We start from the raw sequence: 17,045 nt of genomic DNA on the forward strand, positions 1-17,045 counted from the left end.
GGGCATGGGAATTTAATAGACATTTGGAAAATTGTCATGAATCGCAAAGGGTGTTGTAGCCCACAGGTATTCAGAACACAGAAAAGAAGCATGTGTTTCTGGAGGCTAAGGTTTGTTAAACATTCCTACTTATCCTTCCCAGGGTTTAGGTAATCCCTGTATCTATTTCAGAGTGCTGTTCTAGAGAACAAAATATAGGAGACAGTTAAGTGAACAATCCCATCCAGAATGCTTGGGTTTTCTGGGTATTACATGTTCTTTCTGACTAATGCTAGGCCTGGCACATACAGAAGTTCATAGTAAGCACTGTGAACATGACTACATGTGATAATTTTGTCCTCGTCTAATGTGTCAAATAGGGCAACAATGAAACTATCACCTACTCCAATGTGATAAAAGCGCATGCTTCTGCTTACATCATCAAGAGGCAAAAGGACCTTCACTTGCACTTCAACTGCAAAATGCTCCAGAACACCTGGGTGCAAGTAACGTACATTGCCAATGACACCAGTGATGTCGCTGATGTCAGTGAAACCCAGTATGGCAGATACGACGTGAACTTGACATTCTACAATTCCTCATCTTTCCTGTGGCCAGTGCGTGACTTTCCATACTACGTTGACCTGAATCAGAATTTGTTCCTTCAAGCTTCTCTTCACAACTCTGACCCAAGTCTGGTGGTGTTTGTGGACACATGTGTGGCATCACCTGATCCTAGCAATTTTAGAACTCTGACCTATGAATTGGTCAGAAGTGGGTAAGAACCAAGAATTACTTAAAAAGTATCTGCATGCATAGTTCTGAAAGCTTAATTTATGAAAGAGTTGGCTTAGGGCCAGTGTACATTGGTTGCAATTCTCAATACAAATATAATTCTAAGAAAGACTTTTTGGCAAAGCCTGAATAAAATATAGTATGACAAAGAAATGCCATTCAGAAGTTGCAGTCAAGCACTGAGATTTCACTCAAGGAGGCAGTGTAGAAACGGAGGTCTGAATTTGTTTCTGAAATAGATGCATGAAATATAGGGATGTCAATGGCTCTACATTTCCATAAATCAGAATTAGAATTTTGTAGCATCATGACTAGAATACAAAACACTCTGTTCATAAAGAAGAGAAATTCCTTAGCCTTTCCTTGCTATTCTAAAAACATTTTGCTTGATTCAATACAAAAAGTGCCTTTTCATTTGAAAAGGAATAGTTGTGGAGTCTCGTAAAGAATGCAAAACTAACAGGGAGCTAGAAGCATAAAAGTGTGGCTTTCAGTGTCCCATTTTGTTCCAGGAATGAAAGGCTCGTGCTGGTTTATTTCACTTCTGTGGTTGGTGGGATTGGAATTTCTCTGCATCCTGGGATGGCATTCACATCAGTAACTTTAGCAGTGTAGTAACCTACTGCTAAGCTGGAAGTCAGGCTTGTGACAGGCTAATGAAGTGACACAGTGCCTCCTGCCTACTGCGTGCATGTCTTACCTTTTATGCTTTATGTGAATCTTAGGAAGGTTTTTTCCTCTTGTTGGGGTTTCTTTTTATTTTCTCTATAAAAACACTTATTCATTAAGCCAGACACAGAAATATTGTCTACCTTTGTGAGCAGGATACTCACGAGGGAGATGGGGCAAATAGATTCTGCTAATTTTCCAGTTAATTTTTATTCATGTGACATGGATCTGTGCCAAAAGCAAATGTATTTACTGAATCTAAAGTCAGTAATATCTGTCTATAAATATCAGGTATGTTGGGATATTACTGCAGTATAAAATAAATTAAGAATGAGAGGACTTAGAATCCTTAGTGTATTTATTAGTGAAACGAGCACAAATATAGTTAAAGACAACTTTGAAATATTCTGGGGTAGCAATTGTGGGTGAAATATTGTGATATTTTTCATGGTGGTTAAATTAGACCAGAATGAGTATGAAGTAAGTTAGGTAACTTCTAAGGCTAGTAATTGCCAGAAAGTGAAACTCATTGACGGGAAGGTTCATCTAGCAACGTGCTCTGTGAAACATCTGAAGATCTCTGTCAGGTGTTGAGATTCCTCAAGCAAGGTACTCTACAAACACTGAAGGACCAAAAAGCATGTTCATTTCCCAATAAAAGATGTGTATTGGAATTAGTTTTGTCCTTCCAGAATAGAAAAGGGCCCTTGCTGTTTCTGCAAAAACCTGCAGGTCCCTCTTTGCAGACAGGTAATCCTGTTTGTAAATGCAAAACAGGTCCTCACCTGAAACACAGAAACCAGCTGAACCACTAGTTATTTTTCAGCTATTCATGTCTACACGAACTATGTTGAGCTCTGATATTTCTGTGCTGTATACATTATTGTGGTAGAAATCACTGCCACTCTTACTCGGTTTTTTCTCTTAATTTCTCTTTTTGCTAAAAAAACCCACCTTTTTTTTTTTTTTTTTATCCTTTTGAATTCTTTTATACTCTTACCTTCTGGTTTTATATTTAAACTCAAAACGTATTGCACAGAGATAGTGTAATAGTGTTTCTATTAACAATAACTAATCTGTTAATTTTATATCTTTCCAGGTGTGTTAAGGATTCTACCTACTCTTTTCACTATTCACCATACAATGATGTTGCTCGGTTTTCATTTAATTCTTTTTCATTTATCAATCGCTACCCATCAGTTTACCTGCAGTGTAAGTTGGTGGTGTGCAGGTACAGTGACTACTCTTCCCGCTGCTATCAAGGCTGTGTTAGTAGGTTCAAGAGGAATGCAGGTTCTTCCCAGCAAAAAGTGAATGTTGTTATTGGACCTGTCCAGCTTCGGGAAGCTCAGGCTGGGAACAGGAACACTGGTAAGTTTAAATAACTTAAATAACATAAGACTCTCTATATTACTTACTGTATGTTTGCATGTCAGTTCAGACACGAAATCCAGCTCTGAAATATACCTTTGCTGGTTTATTCACAACACTGATATAATTCTTACGGGGATTTTTTTTTTTTTTTAATGAAATTGTTATATAAGGTTTACAAGCTACTTCCTATCATAGTTTAGATCCATTATTTGTTCTGCACATGTCAAATAGCAATTGATTCAGTTCTGTGGGAAGAGGGATGAGATGTAACTCTTCGCCCTGCTGGATTTATACTAATTTTTCAAAGCTGTCTGTGCCTGATTGGCATGTCTCTTATTTATTAGCAACCAATCTGTAGGTCCCTTTGGAAATGTTGTTTGCCTGTGTCCTGTAGCTGCTGTTTCCACTATCAGAAAACAGCATCTTGTTGTCTTAGAGTGTCATCATTACAAACTTTTAGTGGCTCTTTAACTTCTTGCCATAACCTTTACTTGTTTGGCATGGCCACAGAATCGTTTGTGAAACAATGTGCAATAAAACAATTTGGCTTCTGATCAGATCCAGACTGCAAGATTGTAATTCGAGTTCCCTTTACCTAACTACCTTTGAGATTAACTAGCTCAGGAAAACAAATGTAAACCTCTCTTTTTCTCTTTTATGCACAGAGCTGGCCTCTGATATCCAGGCAAAAGGGGATTCTCAGAGCTCAGCGCCTGCTGCCAGCTCCCACGTGCCTCTGGCTGTGACCGCCATGGTGCTGGTAGCTGCTGTTCTCACAGTGGGAGGATTTCTTTTGAAGCGTAAAATACAGGAACCCATCCCGTACCAGATAATGTGAGAAGCAACCCAAGACTTGCAGGTGGAAGGATATTTTCACCAGCCATCTGCTTCACTATGCAGTTTTACAATCTGTGTAGAGGAAACTCTTACTTGACTATTCCATCATCCAGATCTTGTCTGAAGAGTGTACTGTACCAAGATAACACCCTGTGTTACCATGAACTGAACTTATAAAGCAGCCTGGCTTTAAAATCCTCAAGTCTAAATATCCCTAAGATGTAAAGAAAGGTTGATTCTTCCATCCCAGCATCCAAATTAGCCACCATCTTCAATGCTAGCCCAGCTGACACCTAAGCACCATGCTCGTTCACTCGTGTCCACTCTTCCAGTGGGATGGGGAGGAGAATCAGGAGAAAAAGGTAAAACCTCATGGGTTGAGATAAGGACAGTTTAACAGACCAACACAAAGAGGGAAGAACTAATAACAATAATAATACCTATAAAAGAACGTGTAAAGCGAGTGATGCTCAAGGCAATTGCTCACCACCCAGAACCCAATGCTCAGCCTGTTCCCAAGCCACGATCCCTCCTCCCCCAGGCCAGCTCCCCCAGTTATATACTGAGCATGACATCATATGGTATTGAATATCCCCTTGGCTAGTTCAGGTCAACTGTCCTGGCTGTGCCCCCTCCCAGCTTCTTGTAAAAATTAGCTCTATCCCAGCTGAACCCAGGGCAAACACCATGAGATACTCTGGAAAGTAGTCCAAGAAAAAGGTTTCTTTGAGGCAAAAATATCTCAATAATGAGCCATATGTGAAAATGCACAAGGGCTGTACAACATTCCTTACTTTGGGGGGTATGATTCCTCACAATTACATGTTTCTCTGAGAAAATGTAGGCCATTTATAAGATTTGTTTATAGAGGACAAATATAATCAAATCTGTTATGTAAATGTGTAATTAAAAAAAGCAAGAAAGAAAACGCTTTTTGAGCAATACTTTTTTTGTGTACTTTCAAACGTACCACCTATGTGTGTGAACCCCTAGCTAAGGCACTATCAGATAGGGGAATGTGGCTTTTGACAAAGTGACTTTGCCAAACAATGATTTCTACTCTTGTTCTTACGCATTTCTACACCTGTAATGGGGGGGCGGGAGAGAATGTACGTAAGTTGCCATAAGGAAGTGTGACCTGTCTCCTATCCCCATGAGAAAATAAAATAAAAAAAAATAATAAAGGAAGCATCTGTTTAGAAGAAGCTACTTACTACAGGTGGAAAGGTCATTGGTATTTGATTGAGAAATGCTCCTCTTTAGACTTTCCTGTTTTCCGGCCAGCTATGGAAGAGGAACGTTCGTTGGGAACAGTATAAAGTACTATATGTGAGGTGAGTCAGAGACAAAGTAGTGACGTGTAAGGAAGGTGAGCTGTACTCTAGGCTGACATCCTGACCTGACGAGGAGGATGTGGGCAGCTCTGATGGGAATCATCGTTACAGACTGTACCACTTTTTCCTTCAAGCTGCCTTTTCCTGGTGACCCCAGGCAGGCCTCTCATCCCCTCTCCATGCTGTGGAGAAGGGACCATACAAGGAGGGACTGGGATTGGGCTTTCCTACCTCTCTAGAAGAGGACCTTCCCCTCTGCTCTTCCCAGAGGTGCTGTTTTCTCTCCTGCCCCTGCTCCTACTGTGGTTTTGCTGCTGTGGTGTTGCTACCCCACCATTTTTCAGGGCATAGCTTGATGGCACTTCTTCTACTTCTCCTAGTCTCTGAATATTATTGTGATCAGACAAGCAGAAAGATCCTAGACCTCGGCTGTTGGTGCCTCCAATGTGCACCTGTGCTGTTCTGAGTTGAGTCTTCCCATACTATGTCTGTGCCAGGGGTCCCAGATGGAGATATACCAAGATTGTATCAGAATGCCAGGTAGAAGCCCGTGGTTCAGTGGTTTCCATATTAAATGTTGCTGTAGAAAACAAGGCTAAACTGTTCAAGTAGTTGGTGCCTCAGACTCATCCTCCTTATTTCTGTCCATCTTCCTTGAGCCACGAGTATGACAGAAATGCAGGATTCAAGAAAACCAGATCTGATGATGACAAAAGTGTCATGCTTCTAAAGCGCATGTACCTGGTGGATGATCTCTCTGCCACAAACCTTCCTTCCCAAGCCCTGCCTCCCCCCCAATTCAGGAAATCTTCTACCAGTAAATCCACTGGATTCAACTCTCAGCAGTAGACAGTTCTGATCCACTTGCATCCTCACCATTGAACAAATGCAAATTGATTTGCAATGACATGCTTCACATGACACAGGCACCAGAGCCCAAGAGGCCGTCAAGGAACCCAATAAATGAGACTAAGCTGCCTCATTGGATCATAACACATGGATTCAAACTACCATTCCTTTGTGCAGATGTCTGTGGATATCCTTATTCCAGTTTAGGTGCTTTCTTGTAGTCATGCGGGAAAGCTGATTAATATTCTTTGTCCTTTTAACGGTTTTCAGTATGTCTGCAGAAGTCTCCCAACAATAATCAGCAGAAGAGGAAGTGTTTTCAAAACTCAGTGGAGCTTCTTTCACAGAGTAATGAGCTCAGAAACACTTCGAGCTGCCAGAAGAAGTCCTACAGAACAAAAATGTGTTGCTGCAAGACACTTAAGTAGCCAATGGGAAGGATGAAAACATGTCCTGTATGGTATTTGCATTAATTAATTAATTGGAACATAACATTTATCTAATATCATATTATTTATCTATGTGCAGAGATGGTCTAATAATCAAGATCTCTAGAAATATCTAGATCTTTGAAGTTTGTAGTGAAGAATTAATTACTGTAGAATGTACTGAAGAATTAATTAATCAGTGTTGTTCATTTACCTGGATAGTTTGACTTTTTTTTTCACTTGAACCACCTGGGAATCACTTTCATGTTCCCCTTCCTCCCCACCCTTTTCAGTTATTACAAGGGCTTGAAGAAGAATTGCTATCCATCACTTACTCTCGCTTCACAGCTTGCAGTGTTTGATTGGTCAGTCAAATATACTGGATTTTTTCTGCTTCTTGCCAAGATGTCAAAACCAGAAGAATATGAATAGTGAATACCAGGTGTTGCGTATGTTTCCTCATTCATGTGCGAATGTGGCTGTTTGTATAAAGAAGAAACATATTTACCCTTCTCAATGCTCACTTTCAAGGCTTCCAACATTATCTTTGGCCTCTTGTTTTGCACTTCCTTCTTCCATTCCAATAATGCTGGCCTTTGTGGAAAGACCTTCTAAGTCATCCTCTTTTCCTTGGGCTCCTGGACTTCAGTCTTCATCCTTGATGACTGCCCCTGGAGGCAATAAATTTGTATATGGCAGCAATTGTGCCACAAATTTTAACTCCTGATAAAGCCACATGCCATCCAAGACGTGATGGCTGTAGATGTAGGAATCAGATGAAGAACAAAATACTGGCTCTTCAGTGTTAGAATGGTCATCAGCTTTTTCTAGCTAAATGGTTAAAACACAGAAACAGAGGAAAGTAACCATTCTGGCAAGAGAGTGATGAATGAGAATGAAACATTATTTCATGTTGTGGAAAGGCTTTGGATTCATTCTTCAAAGAATGACATAGCTGTAATTGTCACTATGCAAAATCCACTGATTTTTCTGCAGAGTTTTCACAAAAAGTTATCAGCTGACCCTGATTCTCTTGACACTTTCTTGCAATCTAACAGTCTCTCAGTGAACAGAGTTTTGACTTGAACTTAAAAGTGCCAAAAAGGAATGTGTTCATATTGGGGCTGGAGGTGTTGACTTCAACTGCAAGGTTCTTCAGAAACTCCCCAGTCATTCTTGAACAGGGCCACCAGGTCTTATCTTATTTCATTTAAAGTATTCCAAAGCTTTAAGACATTCATGGCTCCCCAGGGAGACTTGCCACACCAGCTGGCACCAAGTTATGAAGCTTTTTTATTACTTTGTGGAGGAAGCCTATTTAAGTTTCAAGATTCCACTACCTTCCCCAGACCTGCCAAAGAATCTCCCCATAAAAGAAAAATACAGAGATTCATCAGCCAGAATTGAAAGGTATCTTTGGATAGGAGCTCATTTTCCTTGTACAATGAGATGTTTGTGAAACCTATGGTAGCATAAATATTTCCTTCCAGGGAGTGGAAAATGTTACTCTTGAGATATTATCTTTCTGCAAAACCCAGGAAGTTACAAAATCTTAAATAACAAATCAAACATATTTTTGTTTCAGATCATAGGACTGTGGTTGTTTCATTGTTCTCCTGTAGAAAGGGAAACCTATAGAGCCACTCCCCTTCAGAAATAGAGACTATATATTCTGATGGTTCCTTCTGTCAACAACACTTGATGAGATGGGTATCACTATGATTTTGACATGGCTACTCTTGTTAGGTATCACTGTTCTGGAGACCAAATCAGGTAAAGCACTTAGACTTGTTCCAGGGCGCATAAAAAAAATATAAAGACTGCTTAGGGTCCTCTTTGCTGATTCCACGAACAGAAATTACATTCATGCTGGCATTGGTTTGGGCAAAAGATTAAAGGGGAAATTGGATGAAAGAGATGAAAGTACAATTTTGTTTTACTAAGATTATGAACTAATCATCATAGTGAATGACAATGATTTAAACCATTTAGTAGAGTTTGTTTTGCTGCCACAGGGTCATACTTGTCTTAGTGCCTTGTATCATTGCAAGAATTGTGTCTGTAAGTATGTAATGAACGAGCCATTCTTCCAGTTCCAGAAACCTGATCTAAGAATTATGGAAGAATTCTTTTTTTTTTTTTTTTTTTTTAATGTATATTTATTCCAGAGTATTTGCATGCATACATATGTTATATATTCAATATTGCTTGTATTATTTGATTCTTCTTGATCTTATGTACAGTTTAACGATATATAACAAGAAGTTAGTTTTCATAATCTAGCACTGTGGATAAATCAGGAACATCTAAAAATAACGAAAGACATGAAATGCTTTTGGTTCAACTTTTTTTTGTCATTGACTTTTTCCTGACGTGACTAGTTTCTCTCTCTGAAGTGACTTAGGTGACTTTTAGCTAAACAGTTCTATGCGTATTCTAGAATAATTGCAGATGATTTTTCTAACTAGCTATTTAAGCATTAGTATGATAATTTATATTGCCATCATCCCCCTCATCCAGTTTTCTTCACCTGTCCTCTGCTTGCCTGGTGATAAGCCATCTCACTCTGGCTGCTCTAGTTCTTCTCTCTCCTCTTGGCTTCATTCCCCAGCCCCTGTCTCTGTCTCCTGGGTCAGAGTAAGTGCTGTATTCGTATGACCACAGGCTTTTGTCTTTTCGACACCTTTATCGCGTGAGGCAGGACAGAATCTATCCAATTACACGCCCCATGGTTATGCTGTCACGGCGGTGACAGACCCTGAATGAAAGCAAATAAAACTGTTTTAGATCGGCTTTAATTTCCTAATCCCACTCTGACTTTTTGCCAGGTTTGCTGTTTCACTTTGCAAAAATCCTATGAGTGTGGCTCAAAAATGTACACGTCCAAGTAGATGTTTGAAGAAACAAATCAGATTTAAGACAAGGGGCACTTTTGTAGCTTCTCCCTTTGAACTGCCAGTTAAATGCATACAAATAGGGACAAAATTAGTTTGGACGCTGTCTTGACTGTTCTTCTAGTCCAACAGCAAAGAATTAGATGAAGTGAAGAAATCCTGGAGCTGTTAACTTCTCAGAGTTGTTTTGCTTTGGATGACTTATTCAGTGTTTAACAACAAGCTAAGAAGGTATTTGGCAGAAATGTGAAGTGTAACAAGTGTGGCGTGCATGTTTTGATATCCAAAGTATAAATACTGCAAATCTTAGGTTACAACATTTATTTGCTCACTTACAATTTGTGGTAACGTTTTTAATAAACTTCTTCACCAAAAATGGATCTCTCAAATCAGAATTTTCATACTGTTCACCGAAGAATGTCTAAACAAGACAACTCAAACTGGAAAGCAGATGGGCTTTACCTGAATTAATGCAGTAATAAGATGTCTACGTGATGGTTTATTAGGTATTATTTCAAACTCTAGTAACATTTTACTGGCATATAAGAAATAAAGCCACTGGATTCTTATCGAAATTTTTATAATCCCATTAAGACTATTGTCCATTCTGTTGAACACTTAGTGGAATTCTTCCACTAAAATTACTCTTAAAAACTATAGGATTTGGTTGTGATGTGGGGACTCTAGGTCCCTAAAATTCTCCTAAAAATTTTAGAGGAAGAAGAGAAATTCTAGTTAAATTGCATAAACCAGGGAGAAAAATAAAGAATGGCTATTGTTTTCTCTAAAATTCTGTAGTTTTTCTGAAGGATTAATTTTGCCTAATTCTGACATCACTTTAAGAAAAGTAGTGCACCACTTGTTGTCCTTCAGTAATGCATAATATCTCATGAAATGCAATTTATCTGCATGGATTTTTTTATATGGCAGCACTGTAGCAGCCCAACGAGCACAGGAAAAAGTCATGTTCTTGGCTGTCCAAGCTGCATTTTGTTGTGTCCCTGAAGCCTCAATGATCTGCTTGACCCACTGCTCTGCTTTCACCCCCGGCACCCAGGTCAGCAGAGGCTTTGTACATCACGTAGAAGTGCTACACGTACACCCTTCTGGTAAGACACAGGTTGAGGGCAGGAAAGCTCTGCTGTATGTCCTAAATTCCAGTAGGATTCAATGCAAATTATGACATCTCCTTGTTCTTTAGCATAAAATATTTTGACAACAATGAATGAAAGAAACATATAAACATGAAATGTGTTCTCAAAACATGCAATTTTATCCCTATTAACAAAGTGAAAAAAATTTAGTGCTATTTTCTTAATAGAGTTTTACTTAGACTTCATTCAGATACTGAAATTCATTTTCTCTCCTTTGCTTTCCTATTTTGCTTTTCTTATTATTAAAGAATTTCCTTTCTTGCTGAAATAGTTTATGCTCAGGTTGCTGTCTAAATTTTCTGTAGAAATCTTGCATGAAATGTGTGCAGCTGATTTGGAAATCTGGAAGAGAGGAAGAAAAAAGGTGTGTATCAGCTCTGTCTTCACAAGCATCTACTGTTGGGCTAGGCAAGCACCTACTAGGATCGATGGGCCAAGAGGACAGGATAGATGACTTCTTAATGTCACTTCCAGATTATGTGTCTGACTGTGTTTGTGCTCAATCCCCTCTCCCCCAAAGTGACCCGTCTCCGGCTGGTGAACGGAAGGCACAGATGTGAAGGTCGCGTTGAGCTCTATTACAAAGGACGGCCGGGGACAGTTTGTGATGATTTCTGGGACCTTTCCGATGCCCAGGTTGTGTGCAGGCAGCTGGGATGCGGCCGGGCCATTGCAGCTCCAGGCAGCGCTTACTTTGGGCAAGGCTCAGGCGAGATCCTGCTGGACAATGTGAAGTGCAATGGAAATGAGGTCTTCTTGTGGCGTTGTAATCACTCTGGATGGAGGAGGCACAACTGTGACCACTATGAAGATGCTGGTGTTGTCTGTTCAGGTGCCGTCACATTTTTTCTTTTCTAAATACTTTTGCTATAAATTGCACTCAATACATGTGTGTCGGCATGGGGGGATGCAGACATTCTCTCCTGAGATAACATTTCATTCATTCAAGACATATAGTGAAAACCTCTACCAGATATACATCTAACCTTTCTTTCTACTTTATTATGAAGAATTTTCCATCCGTGGAAGGGCACACTCCCTCTGAAAAGGTTTGTTCTCAGGAAGCAGAGTCTGATCTTCCAGCAACCCTGTCTTTTCACTCTGCTGACCCTGCAGAGCCAGCATGGACTCATGTTTTCCTCACTAGCGTAGTATACAAACTGTGCTTGCTCATTCCATGCAAAGCAATTAAAAACCCAAAGATCAGAGACGCATTGCATTACGCAGAACTTATTCCATCTAACCACCCAGCAGTGACAAAGAGAATAAGGAAACAAGTCAAAATTAGAGGCAAAGCTATGTCTGATAGGCAATGTTCGTTGCAGAGGAATGGGGTGAGGTGAAACTCTTCTTATAGCAAGCCTTAATGTATTCGTTATGGGCAATAATAATTACACAGTCACAACCCAAACTGTCATAGCTAACAACTCACTTTCCATTGTTTCTGTATTTTTCAAGTATTCTTTCAAGCTTAGGTCCATTAATATTCTTTTCCTTTACAAGTATCCATCCATTTTGAGTACTCTGTCACCTTGCTGTTTTCTGATTTTACTTTCCCCTTATTTTTTAAGAAAAGGTAGTTAATTTGTATTATTTTCTCCTGTATTAACAACAGATCATCATGAACTGAGACATAGCTGATGACAACAAGTTGTTCAGGTGTTTTACATATATATTGCAGTATTCTGCATTTTCTCAAAGAGGAAGAGCCTAGAGAGCTGAATTCATGCTAGAAGAAAACGCTAGCTACATCAGTGTTTTGCACTTAGAAGAAAACAACAAAACTTGCTGCAATACCTCTATTACCATCTGTGCGCCATGTTCAGTGTCTTTTTAAGTGCCATTTATTTCTTGCTTGCATTCGTAGCTCCAATGCCTACAACAGACTGGCCATATTCAAGAGGTGATTCATGCTGGCCTGATCCACTCCTGGCCTTGCACCAAGCACCACCCCAGGACCACTGCCCGGGCTGCTCTTGGGGATGACCTGAGCCTCTGCAGAAGGGCGTTTGCAATGGGGACAGGTCCAAGCCCTGCTGCTGGCAGCAACCCTACAACTCCCAGCTCCATGGCAGGAGCTTGCAGAGGACAGTCTCCAGCTGTGTCTGGGCCATGGTGTCCTGTGGCTGGGAGCAGATGCCACATCAGTACCTTTCCCTGCTGTCACCATCTGGAAATATGACTTTCAGGAAAAATTTTCAATTGGCTGTTGCCTACTTCCATTCTCTCCATTGACCCCAGTCAAGATGGAGTATGCCATCAGAGTAATTTGTCTTGATTTTGCTTCATCCTTGAGGAACTGAGCTTGTAGCTAACACACAGAGGTACCCATTGCCCAAGCATGGTCCTCATGTGGGTGGCATTTTCCTTCCGTATTCACAGGAAAGACCACCACAGTGCCGATGACCTCCACAGTGCCAACAACCTCAGCACTGGAGAATGCCTCCACAGCAGAGATGACCTCTATAGAGGAGACAACCACCGCAGAACCAATGACCTCTCTAGCAGAGACAACCATCACAGCAGCAACGACCCTCATAGGGGAGACAACCTCCCTACTGGAGATGAGCACGACAGCATTAACAAATCCCATGCTGGAGACGGTGTCCCTAGTGGAGACAACCACCACAACACCAACAACCCCCACAGCAGAGACAATCTCCGTAGCAGAGATGACCACCACAGCATCCCTAATGGAGACATCCTCTCCAGCGGAGATGACCACCACAGCACCAATGACCTCCCTAGTGGAGACAACCACCACAGCACTAATGACCTCCCTACTAGAGACGTCCTCCCTAGCAGAGACCACCGGAGTGCCAATAACCACCACAGCAAAGACGACCACCCTAGCAGAGACGACCACCCTAGCAGAGACGACCACCACAGCAGAGACGACCACCACAGCAGAGATGACCACCACAGCAACAACAGCTAGCAGAGCAGAGGACAGCACACCAGGTAACCCTGTCCACCATCAGGGATCTTCTTAGTGCCCCGATCTCCCTTCCCAGACCTGTTTTCACTGGAGGGAGTCCCCCACCCTTAGGCCACTCCAGTTAGACCATTTCTCGCACCCAAGTCCACAGTGAGGGTGCAAGCAGAGCAGGGTAAACTGGGGGGGGGGGGGGGGTGGGGGACTTAAGGCCAGGACCTCTATAGCCATTGCTGATGAAGGAAACTGTTCAGGGAGGGAATTCCTCTCACTGCGACTGGGGCTATTGCACCAGGCGATCATTCTGCCTTTCCCCTTCCAGCCCCTGCACAGGTAGTACCATAGCTATTTCCTAGTCAGGCTCTGGGATTTAGGATGTAACTGGAAAAGAGAAAGCTAATGCATCAAGTATTTTTTCATTCATGTTAGACCTCCACGGGCATGGGGTTCCTGCCCTGGGAGTACGTGACTGTGTGAAACAGAGAAGTCAAGATGGTCATTTTGATTGAATAAAAGACGTCCGCATGATGAGAAGTGCCATAGCATAGAGGTTCCCTGAAGGCAGGCTACTTTGGGGTGCATGACATGCGCTGACTGAGTTCAGAGACTTTTTCATTGACACCAAATTCTTCCTTGCATCTGTAGCTGCAGTGTCGACCACAGATGGGCTGTATTCAACAGGTAATTCACGCCCAGCAGACCTATCCCTGGCCTTGCAGCAACCATACAGGCTCCCTGCTGTAGGACCCCAACTGCAAACCTTGGGTGCTGGGCTGGCAGGACCCCGACCCAGTGCCTTGCGCCGTGTCCCAGGTGTCCTCCTGCGTCTCTCCGGTGGGAGGAACCGCTGCGAGGGCCGCGTGGAGGTGTACGGCGGCAGCAGCTGGGGGACGGTGTGCGACGACCTGTGGGACCTGAGTGATGCCCAGGTGGTGTGCCGGCAGCTGGGCTGCGGCCAGCCCACGGCCGCCCCGGGCAACGCGCGCTTCGGCCTCGGCTCCGGGAATATCTTTCTGGACGACGTGCAGTGCCGCGGGGACGAGTCCTCCCTCCAGATGTGCAGGCACAACGGCTGGGGCGTGCACAACTGCAGGCACGTGGAGGACGCCAGCGTCGTCTGCGCAGGTGCGTGGGCACCAGAGCCCACCAGCTCTACCGCAGGTAACTCCGGGCAGGTTCCGGTGACCTGCCCTGGGAGCAGATGATCTTACCTCCCTCGGCAGAGCCAGGGCAGAGCAGTGAGGCTGGGGGCTTTTGCCGCCTGCTGCTGGAGCCCGTGCCGTGCAAAAGCCCCATTCTTGCACACGGAGGGCACAGCGGGATCTCCGTGCTCGCAGGTGGACGTGCCCAGTGCAGGGTCAAAGAGCAGGATTGCAGGATCGCAGTTTGGGGAGGATGGGACAGGACTGGTGACACATTAATCTGGTGTCTGGAGGGCGGATGACAGGATAAGGCAACATGGACTCGCGCCCATTAGTGCTCCAGCCTTGCGTTTCCATTGCCATGTCAATGACCATGGCTTTTGCTTTGGCCATGGCCATCCATTGCCACAAGCCTGCTGCAATCACTGCCCTTTCATTCACTCCATCTTCTTCCTTGCAGCTGCATATACAACCCCTCCTGCTGAATGGACGTACTCTACAGGTAATTCATGCCCACCTACCTTATTCCTAGCCTTGAAGCGAGCCCCAGCCCAGCAGGAGAGGAGAAGAGGGGGGACAGGCTGCCTTCTGAGAGGCTTACATTTGCATTTGCATTTGCATTTCCATTTCATTTCCATTTGCATTTCCACGTCCCTGGCCTTTGCCATGGCCATGGCCATGTCCATGCATTGCCACAACCCTGCTGCAATCACTGCCCTTTCATTCACTCCATCTTCTTCCTTACAGCTGAATATTCAAGCCCTCCTGTTGACTGGACGTACACTACAGGTAATTCATGCCCACTCACTTTATTCCCAGCCTTGCAGTGAGCCCTAGCCCAGCACGAGAGGAGAAGAGGGGGGACAGGTTGGCTTGTGACAGGCTTGCATTTGCATTTCTATTTCATTTCCATTTGCATTTCCATGTAAACAGCCTTTGCCATGGCCATGGCCATGGCCATCCATTGCCACATGCCTGCTGCAATCACTGCCCTTTCATTCACCCCATCTTCTTCCTTGCAGCTATGCCTCCAAGCACTCCTGCTGAATGGACGACAACCACAGGTAATTCATGCCCACCCACCTCATTCCCAGCCTTGCAGCGAGCCCCAGTCCAGCACAAGAGGAGAAGAGGGGGGACAGGCTTGCTTGTGGGATGCTTGCATTTGCATTTTTATTTCCATTGCCATTTCATTTCCATTTGCATTTCCATGTGCATGGTCTTTGCCATGGCCATGGACATGGCCATCCATTGCCACAAGCCTGCTGCAATCACTGCTATTTCATTCACCCCATCATCTTCCTTGCAGCTATGCCTCCAAGCACTCCTGCTGAATGGATGTACACCACAGGTAATTCATGCCCACCCACCTTATTCCCAGCCTTGCAGCGAGCCCCAGCCCAGCACGAGAGGAGAAGAGGGGGGACAGGCTGGCTTGTGACAGGCTTCCATTTGCATTTGCATTTGCATTTCATTTCGATTTCCATTCCCTGGCCTTTGCCATGGCCATGGCCATGGCCATCCATTGCCACAAGCGTGCTGCCCCAATCTCCAAAACAACCGGGGAGGTGGGGACCCTGGATGCTGGGCTGTTGGGACCCCAAACCAGTGCCTTGCACCGTGTCCCAGGTCTCCTCCTGCGTCTCTCCGGTGGGAGGAACGGCTGCGAGGGCCGCGTGGAGGTGTACGGCGGCAGCAGCTGGGGGACGGTGTGCGACGACCTGTGGGACCTGAGTGATGCCCAGGTGGTGTGCCGGCAGCTGGGCTGCGGCCAGCCCACGGCCGCCCCGGGCAACGCGCGCTTCGGCCTCGGCTCCGGGAACATCTTTCTGGACGACGTGCAGTGCCGCGGGGACGAGTCCTCCCTCCAGATGTGCAGGCACAACGGCTGGGGCGTGCACAACTGCAGGCACGTGGAGGACGCCAGCGTCGTCTGCGCAGGTGCGTGGGCACCAGAGCCCACCAGCTCTACCGCAGGTAACTCCGGGCAGGTTCCGGTGACCTGCCCTGGGAGCAGATGATCTTACCTCCCTCGGCAGAGCCAGGGCAGAGCAGTGAGGTTGGGGGCTTTTGCCGCCTGCTGCTGGAGCCCGTGCCGTGCAAAAGCCCCATTCTTGCACACGGAGGGCACAGCGGGCTCTCCGTGCTCACAGGTGGAGGTGCCCAGTGCAGGGTCAAAGAGCAGGATTGCAGGATCGCAGTTTGGGGAGGATGGGACAGGACTGGTGACACATTAATCTGGTGTCTGGAGGGCAGATGACAGGATAAGGCAACATGGACTCGCGCCCATTAGTGCTCCAGCCTTGCGTTTCCATTGCCATGTCAATGACCATGGCTTTTGCTTTGGCCATGGCCATCCATTGCCACAAGCCTGCTGCAATCACTGCCCTTTCATTCACTCCATCTTCTTCCTTGCAGCTGCATATACAACCCCTCCTGCTGAATGGACGTACACTACAGGTAATTCATTCCCACCTACCTTATTCCTAGCCTTGAAGCGAGCCCTAGCCCAGCAGGAGAGGAGAAGAGGGGGGACAGGCTGCCTTATGAGAGGCTTACATTTGCATTTGCATTTCCATTTCATTTCCATTTGCATTTCCATGTCCATGGCCTTTGCCATGGCCATGGCCATTTCCATGCATTGCCACAACCCTG

General features: G+C 44.4%; 1 protein-coding gene across 1 annotated transcript in view; it reads left to right on the plus strand.

Moving 5' to 3' along the window:
• Positions 1–17,045, plus strand: part of LOC126043212 (deleted in malignant brain tumors 1 protein-like) — a 40,511-nt gene that overhangs the window by 11,397 nt on the left and 12,069 nt on the right. The window contains 6 exon segments of the mRNA XM_049811259.1: positions 10,003–10,009; positions 10,834–11,145; positions 12,696–13,274; positions 13,894–14,409; positions 15,413–15,454; positions 15,780–16,335. Of these exon segments, the coding sequence (XP_049667216.1) occupies positions 10,003–10,009; positions 10,834–11,145; positions 12,696–13,274; positions 13,894–14,409; positions 15,413–15,454; positions 15,780–16,335 (2,012 nt within the window).

This window comes from Accipiter gentilis, chromosome 9, assembly GCF_929443795.1.
Source record: "Accipiter gentilis chromosome 9, bAccGen1.1, whole genome shotgun sequence".
Lineage (NCBI taxonomy): Eukaryota > Metazoa > Chordata > Aves > Accipitriformes > Accipitridae > Astur > Astur gentilis.